Genomic DNA, 10,147 nt, shown 5'->3' on the forward strand with positions numbered 1-10,147 from the left:
TTTTTAATATATATATATATATATATTATGTGGGCTGGGCCGAACTCAACCCAAGAATGATTGGGTTGTGCCGATCTCGACCCAAAAAGGTTTGGTCAATCTCGGCCCAACAGATTCATTTTTTTTTTTGGGTGGGCCGAACCAGGCCCAGCCATATGGGCTAGGCCAAATCAAGTCTGACCTACCATATAAGTGAATTATTTACCGAACATGAACAGTAGTAGTTCACGTTCTGCATGCAACCAAAATGGTTGTAGAAGATGAAGACGAGCAGAGGAGAAGACTACCGGAGGCAATGGTCACGGTTGTGATCAGGAGGTTGAGCTGATGGTTTGGGTGGCGTCGCTATGAGGAACGGTGGAAGAGTTGGGGGTCAGTGGCAGAGGAAGGAAAATAAGAAGAAGAAAATTTGTAGAGAGGAGAGGGAGGAGTTTGCGGTGGCTGTTCTGCCCCTAGTAAGGATTTGGGTTCGTAGGGAGCCTGAGTCGCCGTCTGTTGGTGGAGGAGAAAGGTTTATGTGGGGTCTTCAGGGGCTGAAGACACGATGGAGAGAGAAGGAAGGGAGGAAAAAGTTGGCTGGGAATCGGGGAATGACTAGTTTTTTGCAGATTTGGACCCAATTTTCTCCATCTTAAGTCATGAAATCCAAATCTATTTATAGAAGGTGCAAGAGGGTAATCTTTTCTACATCGGGGAGAACTTTCAACCCTTGATTCGGTTGGGAGGAATCCCAACAGTTGGTTCAAAATAGGCACCATGAACTTTCAAATCTGACAGTTCAAGGCTGTCTGAGTTGGTCTATTTAGACCGACGTCGGGACCGTTGTGTTGCCAATCAATCTAAACGAGCCATACCCGAAGATAGAGAGAGATGTCAGGTGATCATTTGTGTGCAAGTTTTGTCAAATTTGGTAGAGATTAGAGGCATTAAATGCTCCTGCAAAGTAGCCTCAATGAGATGTCATTTCAGAGAAAATGAATAGTGATAAGACGATGAGTCGTCTAGTCTTTTTTTGCAAAGTTCAATTTAGTCCTTTATCTATCAATGCTGCTCAATTGCACCCTTAATTGATCATAAACTTTTGATTTAATGCAATTAAGCCCTTGATGAACTTTAATTGGAACCCCAAATTTATCTGCCTTTTTCAATATAGTCCATGGTTTTGAATTTATGTAATTTAACCCTTGATTGACCATTAAACTTTTAATTTCTTCAATTTCACCCCCAGTTTCAATCAATTAAACCCACATAGTTTGCCGCTTTTTGTAAAATGATCATTGGCTGTGAAATTTTTTAATTTGATCCCAAAACTTTAATTTTCTTGCAATTTTACCCCTGATTTTAATCAATTAACTTGGTAAAAATTAAATTTGGTCTCTTAAAATTGCAATCTTCTCAATTAAGCCCAAATTGGGCTCGCAAACTTAATTTTTCACCAATTAAGCCCCTAATAAAATTATTTTGATCCATTTAAAGTATAATTAAGTTCTTGCACTTAATTAAATCCTTCAATTGAACCCAAATTAATTCTTAAATATAATTAAAATTCAATTTGGCCCATGAATTAATCAGTTGGCCTATTAAAAATTTAATTATGTCCTTGGACTTAATTTTTATGCAAATTCGTCCAATAATAATTTAATTTGACCTTTAATTTGCATTGCTTCTCCACTTTTTGGGTATAATGGGGTACAATTAGGTCTTGAATTTCCTCCAAAATTGTAGCTTGATGTTTTTGTATTTTTGAAATCTTCCTCGGCCTGCTTTCTTTACATTACCAGCCTTTATTTTGTTTTTTTATTTAATTTTTTTTTATTTTGAAAAAAAGTAAATTATGGAAAATAAACCAAAATTGGGTTATGACAGTCTTCTCTCGTCCCCTCACCAAATAAGAGAAAAAAAAACACATCACCCTTATGCCCTGACAATGTATTATATTTTCAACCTTATTCCCGCCAAATTGTCACCTGAGAAACGCTGCAATAAACATCCAAAACCCTTAACCCAGCCAGCCTTAACAACCTGGTTTTGGCAGTACTAGATTGTTGTCTTATGACTAATGGTTGGGACCCTTTCTAGACGAATCAAGGGCCAAGATTCAAGCCTAGAAGGGACCCCAAGCACCTCATTCACCCTCTATAAATAGGGGTGAAGTTCAGGTGAAGAAGAAAAAAGAAAACTAAAAGGGAAAGAAAGGAAACCAAAGAGAAAAGAAACATCTCTCTTACCCTTTCCTTAGTCCAATTGAGACTCACAAGACATTACACTACAACCCCATTTCATTCCAGCCAAAAACAGCTACCAAAGACCACCACAAAAGCCATTATGACCCGTGTTTATCTTTTCTATCACAACCTCCCCCTCCAAACCACTATTGTTAGCCTTTACCGTGGACCATCGTGACTCTGGAAGCACCACCACCAGCCAAGTAACACTTTCTTCTTCCCCTGATCCCTCATTCATGGTGCTATATATGGATAGCATGAAGAAATAACTCATGTTCTAGTGCTGACATTTGCTAGAGAACAAGACCATTAGGTCGAACTAGTGGTAAAGAAATGGGGTTAGGCCTCTTGCCTCAACCTAGCCCATATGGCTAGGCTGGGTTAAAAAAATAATCCTTTGAGCCTACTGTTGGCCTAACAAAAATCAAGTTGGGATGGCATGAGCTCAAACCGTACATGTGGGTTTGGGTCTTATGCCCAATAAACGAGCTCATATGGTTGAGCTAAGCCCAATTCAAACATAAATACATGCTTGGCATACCCTATTTTTGTCAAAGAAAAATTCCTTTTTTTGGTCATTAAGGCATGTTTGTCAAACACAGGTCTGAGGTATTTTTTCATGCCTCTATTTTCACGATAATGGTGTATTTGACAAAGACACCTTACTGCCCCCCTTTTAGCTTTAGTTTGTCCATTATTTTAGTATCTAGTCAAACAAGCACTAAATAATCTTAAAACATTCAGGGACCATTTTAAAATTATTTATGGGTCACTCGTGTGTTTTTCCAACAGTTTCATTTAATATTGAGTTGTAGATCTGCACTGTAAGATATGGATTTGGTATTAAAAATACCTGTTTTTCTCTGAAATTTCAAAAATACAAAAATATGTTTTTGTTTATGTGTATATTGTCAAATCCTAAAAGTTTTTCATGCATATTTTATAAAAAAAACAAAAATTGCAATTTTATCATGTTTTTAAAAAAAATACAAAAAATGAATATCATAACTAATTTATTATTATCCATTAGAATTTGGTCAAAATTTTAGAAATATCACAAAAATCAATTTGTTTAATTAATATTCGGGGTATGAATTTTACAACATAATACACACTTCGATATTAAATTAAATGAATTAATAGCAATAAATATTAAAAATTAGCTACATACTTTATTATTTGAGGGTATAAAAATACATTGTAAAGTATATCCTCAGATATTAAAAGATACAAAATATAAATAAATACATCATTAAAATTTAGACTTTAGAATGTTTAGATTTTAGCATGATAAAGACCTTCTTACTAAGAAAGATCTTTTTTGAACCTTAGATGAACCAACAAATAGAAACAAGACTTAGAGAAAAACAATTAATCAATAATGCAACTTACCGTATGAAGGGTACATTAGGGGTGATGTGTCTTCCTCATACACAACTAGTCCATTTACTCAAACTCTCGAAGACCATTAGATTTTCTAATGACTATAATACTCGATGGCGACTCCTGAACCTTTCAAATAATAATTTTATGATTTATCCCAACGCATCTAAAACTCCTCTCGATTCGGGAAAAAAATCCCATCATTCAATGCCATGCACGCTTAGCTTTGATACCAGTTGATGCGAATTCCTAAGATAACAATCCTAAAACCAATAACAAAATACATAAACAACCAAAGAAAACTGAAATTCAGGTTTGGATAAAAAAACTTTGACCTAGAAGTAACCTTGTATCTAAAAATCAAAGATCTTAGAAAAGAACTTGGACTTGTTGTTTACAGCAAAATAAGAACCCGAAGTATATGAAGACACCATAGAGTCAGTTATACCTTGGTAAAAGTCAGTTGTTAATCTTTGTCCCAGTAAAGAACATAATTTGCACCAAGAAAAAATCTAAATTATTCTATTATAAATAGATGTTGCTAAGATTTGACAACTACAAAAAATATAGATAGTCCTTCTAAATAACTCTAATGGACCCTTATTAGGTTGCAAATCAATAAGCCGAAGCTAATAATCATCTAACACAAGTATAATATTTAAAACAGTCCTAAAAGATTTATTTATTTTGAAGTTAATAATAAGACGATCAATTATATTTTATTTTTTATAAAAAAAATATTGAAATGGTGATATATTGGATTGACTTGGAACAATTCAATTTAACCCGTCAAAACCCTGATATGGATAATAGACTCAAATAGATCCAATAACATTATTTTTTTTTTAATTTAGTTACATGATAAGAATATAAAGACCAATTCAAAGATAAAATTAAAAAAAAAAAATCAACAAAAATCCAATATTAAAGGTTAAAATTAGGGAAAAAAAGAAAACAAATATGTTAGGCTAGGAATATATTTATTAAATTTTAGAATATATTATACAAATAACAATTGGGAAAAGTTTTGATTTTTAAAATAATATGGACATATAAGTTTTTTATAATTTCTTGAAACTATTAAATGATGATAATTAAATTAATTAAAAGATACCTTAATCAATCTTTTACTTATCATTTCATGTGGTGAATATATTGATTACTATATTTTAACAATTTTTTTAAATAATTATATTTTTAAAATTTGAATATATCTTTAATTATTAATATGATTGCACATTTATCTAAGATTGTGTATTTTTTTTATAAGAAATAAAAATAAATATTGATAGCAATATATTCACATTTCTCTTATATATTATATTTATTTTGATGAAAATGTCCCTTGAAACATCAAAATAGTTTCTTTTTTTTTAAAAAAACAACTTAAAACAATAAGAAAATTAAAAAACTTGAAAACATTATAAGGAATTAAAAAAAATAATATAAAAAAAAAACAAAGAGAAAAAAAGGCCTAGATTGCCCACTGTGCTTACACCTTAAAAACAACAAAGCCCAGACAAGGAGACATATTAATCCTAGCCCGTATGCTTGGGCCAATTATTTTTTTCATTTACAAAGGGATGGACAACCTATCATCCGTTATTTTAAATAAAAAAAATTATAAACAACCTATCATATGCTACCCAAATCTCAACCACTACAAAGGTGGCTAAAAAAAATAGAGAGAGATTCTTTTGGGCAATTATTTTATTTATTTTTTCAAGCTATTTTTACTTAAAAATATCTCAAAAACACCACGAAAACCTTTCTAATCTACCTAATAATCCTAAAAGACAAAAAAAAAAACACTTAAAAAACCAAAATAAACCAAATAAAAAAACTAAGAAAAACGAAAATAAACCAAATAAAAAAACTCTAAATTGAATTTGATTTTTTTTATTTTAGATAAAAAAATTATTATCAAATTCTTCTTGTTAAATAAAACTAGACAATACAAAAACTAGAAATTTTTATCTCCAAAAAGTAACAAAAGCTAATAATTTCTCTTTTCTGATCATTTTGAACAGATTTTTTTCCTTCTTTTTATAACGCTAGGTTTAGAATATACAAAAACTGAACTTTTAGATCAAAATTAAAATTTAAAAATATATAAAAATTGTAAAGATAGAAAAAAGAAAGTATATGGGCTAAAATGAACTTTTTTATAAATCTTAAATTGACCATGTTTTTTTCTTATTGGTTGACTCCCTCATCTTTTATTTTTTATTTTTTATTTTATCCATCATTAACGAATTTACCATCAAATTAGGCATATAAAGCTATAATTGAAAAATAATGTTTGATGACAAAAAAGATAAGCTAGTGTTTTACCAAGTCATTTTAGTATATCTTTTAATTTATTAGGATTTATTAATTAATTTTTTTAATTGTAATGACTATGTTATAATTATTATTTTTTTAAGAAAATGAATATTTTACCATAATTCTTTCGGAATATGCATATGAAAGATGATCGTGATTTTAAAGTTTCTACCCCTGTTACTGTTACTGTTACTGTTACTATACGGGAAGAAATTCGTGAAATGATCATCATTCTCTGTCTTCGTTTATTCTCTCGGGTTTCGAAAGAGTTGTCTAACGTTCGAAGCCCACTCCTGGAGCCTCAAGCCTTCTCGACTTTTTAGCCCAAAATTATATATATATATATATATATATAAAAAAACCACCTTTCCAGAAAACGAAAAAAAAAAAAATCCATAGCAAAATGGAGTCATAAAACTTCATCGCGTGGTGTCTGGTCGGAAGGAAACGAGGGGTTTTAGGTTTTTGCTCACTGTCTCCGACATTATCCTTCCCATTCAATCTCTTCTGTCGGAGAAAAATGTCTCTCCTTCAAACGATGGCCGTGCCGAAGCCCGTTTCGCATCTTCGTTCAATAAACGATGAACCTAATTTTGCCCGCTTTCCGGCAATTTCTCATCAAAATGCTTTACACTATGAGCACAACTCAAGACGTTTTCCTTGCTTTTCTGTTTCAAAGAAATCTGACCCTGAATCCAGTTCTAACCCCAAAATGAATTCTAGAGGAAGAACTCGCCGACCGAAAAACGAAGATGGTGGAAAGGAAGGCGGGGAAATTTTCCCGACCACAATTCCAAGGAAGCCAAAACGTGGCCGAAGGAGTGAAGCAGTTGCGGTTGAGGACTTCGTGCGTGATTCGCTGGAACGAACATTTGCATCAATTAGGCAGCAGAACCCGGATGTTTTAGAGGAAATAATGAAGGATAAAGTTAATGAAAATATAGATTCTGAAACGAGTGATGATGATGATGAAGACGATGACGAGGAGGAGGAGGAAGGTGGTGGTGAGGATGGTAAAGGGAAAGGAAAGAAAAAGAAGATGGTGGTTGAGGAGGAAAGTCGAGATTGGCCATTGGATGCTGATGTGGGGTGGGGAGTTAGGGCGTCTGAATATTTTGAGAAGCATCCAATAAAGAATGTTGTAGGAGAAGATGGGTTTGAGATTGACTGGGAAGGAGAGATGGAGGATAACTGGGTGAATGAGATTAACTGCCTAGACTGGGAGAGATTTGCCTTCCATCCAAGTCCACTGATTGTTCTTGTATTTGAGAGATACAGCAGGTATGTTTGATATTTTTTTCTTCATGCCAGCAGATTTTGCAACCGTACTTTAAAGAGTTCTTCTACACACGCTTGGCAATATGTTTAGAGGCAAAAGAGCAAGATTTCGTGTTTTCTATGCAACTCGTAGAATCACTTCATTATTTTTATGGTGCGTGTGAATGTTTTACTGGTAGAGTATTGTTTGCAAGTAATCATCTTGAACTGCAGTTGCTAATTAATGGCATAAGAATTAAATAAGCATGTCAATGTAGTTACGGATTTCTCAAGAAAGAATTGCTTGAGAGTTGAGATGTGCGGAGGCTGCTTCTTTTTTATATTTTTGATGTACTATGCTTTCATTATGTACAAGAGGATTGATCTAGCAATTGGAAACAGGCATAAAGTAGCTTCTATGAAAATCAGAGTAGTTCAAACTTCAACGGTGAATTTTGGATGTTCATAGTTCTGGCATTTTCTTTAGTAGGCCTGTAAGCATTTTTCATGTATCATCTTAACCACTTAAGCATTCTTTAGTAGGCCTGTACTGCTAGCAAGTTTGCATCCTAACCACTTAATATAATTTACTGGGAAAACCAAGAATAAGATGTTCATGTTTGATATGTGAAATTGCTTTCCTTCTTCTTTAATTGTTAATATTTCGAATTGCATTGGTCTATTGTGCACTGTGAAAATTGTATATGTGGATTGAGTATTGTTACTTGCACTTAAAAAAGTATGCTTAATCTCCTTTTTATCCACAGGGCAACTGATAATTGGAAGACTTTGAAAGAGCTAGAAAAGGCAGCCAAGGTGTATAGGGGTGCCAAGGATCGATTGCCTCCTCGGGTAAAATGAGCACTATGTTGTTTCCATTTGAACTGCATCAAATTTCCTAATGTTTTGACTATGCTCTTTGTTACACTTAAACTTCTACGGACAAGTTTCAAATGTAAATTCACTGCACCTCTGGTTTACGAGAAAACTGTATGTTTTCTGTTTTTTCTATATCTCCGAACTAAATTTAAACCTTCGAGAATATAAAGTGGTTTTTTAGGTTCATTTGATGGATCGCAATGTTACTTATGGACTGTTTAGGGTGACGCCATTCAGTTCAATTCAATTCAGTTTGTAGTCTGTTTCTTGTCCCTAGAAGTTGGTTCCTTGGATTTTATCAAATTTTGTTTCGTTTGGATTGCTAATTTTGTTGACCTTGAAATTCTCTGGTATCAGACAGTGAAGATAGACATCAATATTGAGAGAGATTTGGCATATGCTCTTAAAGTTAAAGAATGCCCTCAGATTTTGTTTTTACGTGGAAACAAGATCCTGTATAGGGAGAAAGGTAAGGCATATTGCTTTCATAACAGAATTACAAGTAGACATATTCAAGCTCCTATCTTTCCATCTTCTTATGAAAATAATGGTCTTTGCAGAGTTTCGAACTGCAGATGAGTTGGTCCAGATGATCGCACATTTCTACTACAATGCTAAGAAACCTTCATGTGTTAACAATGCAAATTTATGCCCTTAAATTTTGGCTATAATTCTCAAGGTACTCAAGTATGTGAATATCTACTTCTAGCACATCCATTTTTTATCACCTAGCTCTGCTCAATACTATGCCTTCGACATGCAGATAAAACATGAAGAAGGAAGCAGTAGAATGACTCACCTTATATGTTTCTTGCCAGTCCCTGTCACTTTTGCTCTGGAATCCCAGCAACCTGACCTGACTATGGTTTAATCAGGTTGGATCCTAACCTCAGTGTCCTTGATATGCTGTATTTGATGATTGGATGAGGGAATTGTGATTGAATCATGGATAAACTATAAAATTATAAGGGAAAGTAAGTTCATCAAGTCACATTCTTATAATGGCTAATCAGGTATTAAACAATTATTGTTAATAGAACACATTACACATTTTGCAATTTTATTTAAATGATTCTTCTTGTCAAAGCAGAAATTCTTCTGGTTTCTCACCAGAAAAGGCTAGATATATTCCAAATGTGGCAGATTTGTCAAAGAATTAGAGACAACTGAACCATACATGTTGGAATAAGTCAGATTGTCGAGTTTGATATTCAAGAATCTGAAGCCATACATACTGTAATGCTGTTGTGATAAGCTTTGTATGTATGGATTGGGTTTACGTGGATGAGTATTTTTGGAGTATTAATTAATTCTAACTCTGCTTCTAGTTCTTCATCTATTTTTGAGCGCCTCTTCCGAGTATTGATGTAATCTGAACTTTCTTTTCAACCGAAAAATGATGGCATGCTTTTTTGCTGACGACTTTGCTTGTTCCAAGACACAGGGTCATCACCTGGCATGCATGATTTTCAGTTTAGTGCCGCGTTCTGCTGGCCTTGAATCATTCCTTGATTAGAAAGAACTGTTCTTTATGATGCTTAATGTTTGTCCGGACCAGTTGTATGACTCTAGTTTTCTCAAGTCTTGTGACATCTTGTTACTGAAAAATCCAGGAATGATCAAATAATGTATCCGAGAGAATCTGTCAACATTTATGTCCCCCACAAGATAATAGGCATGAATATTGAATAGTCATTGACAACTGCTGTAAAGTTTTTTTGAATTTCTTAAATTAAATTATGTAACAATTAAAATAAATATTTAGAAATTCAACAATTTAAATTAAGGAGAAAAATATAATTTAAATTAAGGAGAAAAATATATTTTTTTAGAAATTCTTATTTTTTATTCATTTTTCATTTTTTTTATTTTTCATAAGTGTAATTTTTATCAACTTGATGTTCTTTTAATAAAAAAAATTAAGATAATTAAAATAAATATTCATCGTTATGTTAATGATTTAAATAAAAAAAAAGTATTCTTTAATCAAGACTTATTCCTTATTCATGCATTTTTTTTTTCACGGAAGCATGTTTTATGTTTTTTATTATTAGAAGAATATTTTTTAAAAACAAAAG

At 32.7% G+C, this 10,147-nt stretch overlaps 1 protein-coding gene across 7 annotated transcripts; it reads left to right on the plus strand.

Annotated features, from left to right (window-relative positions):
• The first annotated feature begins 6,299 nt into the window (after positions 1–6,299).
• LOC7455711 (thioredoxin-like fold domain-containing protein MRL7, chloroplastic) lies at positions 6,300–9,764 on the plus strand. 7 transcript variants are annotated; one of them, XR_002977575.2, is made up of 6 exons: positions 6,300–7,214; positions 7,958–8,042; positions 8,427–8,538; positions 8,630–8,756; positions 8,833–8,944; positions 9,508–9,764. XR_002977575.2 is itself a non-coding variant. In XM_024584419.2 (5 exons), exons 1-4 carry the CDS (start codon positions 6,454–6,456, stop codon positions 8,725–8,727), a joined length of 1,056 nt encoding a protein of 351 aa, XP_024440187.1. In that variant the 5' UTR covers positions 6,300–6,453; the 3' UTR covers positions 8,728–8,756; positions 8,833–9,488. The 7 variants fall into 7 exon arrangements, 2 of the variants coding, with proteins under 2 accessions (XP_024440187.1, XP_002320624.2); XR_002977576.2 differs by lacking the exon at positions 9,508–9,764 and adding an exon at positions 9,160–9,488; XR_002977572.2 differs by having other exon boundaries at positions 6,301–7,214; positions 8,630–8,748.
• The last annotated feature ends 383 nt before the right edge of the window (positions 9,765–10,147 follow it).

The sequence above is a fragment of the Populus trichocarpa genome, chromosome 14 (genome assembly GCF_000002775.5).
Source record: "Populus trichocarpa isolate Nisqually-1 chromosome 14, P.trichocarpa_v4.1, whole genome shotgun sequence".
NCBI lineage: Eukaryota > Viridiplantae > Streptophyta > Magnoliopsida > Malpighiales > Salicaceae > Populus > Populus trichocarpa.

What these genes read in the sequence shown, in the direction of transcription:
- LOC7455711 (XM_024584419.2), top strand. Translation starts at nt 6,454, where the DNA reads ATGTCTCTCCTTCAAACGATGGCCGTGCCGAAGCCCGTTTCGCATCTT. An exon ending in GTATTTGAGAGATACAGCAG is followed by an intron (nt 7,215 to 7,957) that starts GTATGTTTGATA and finishes TTTTATCCACAG; the next exon opens with GGCAACTGATAATTGGAAGA. An exon ending in GATCCTGTATAGGGAGAAAG is followed by an intron (nt 8,539 to 8,629) that starts GTAAGGCATATT and finishes TGGTCTTTGCAG; the next exon opens with AGTTTCGAACTGCAGATGAG.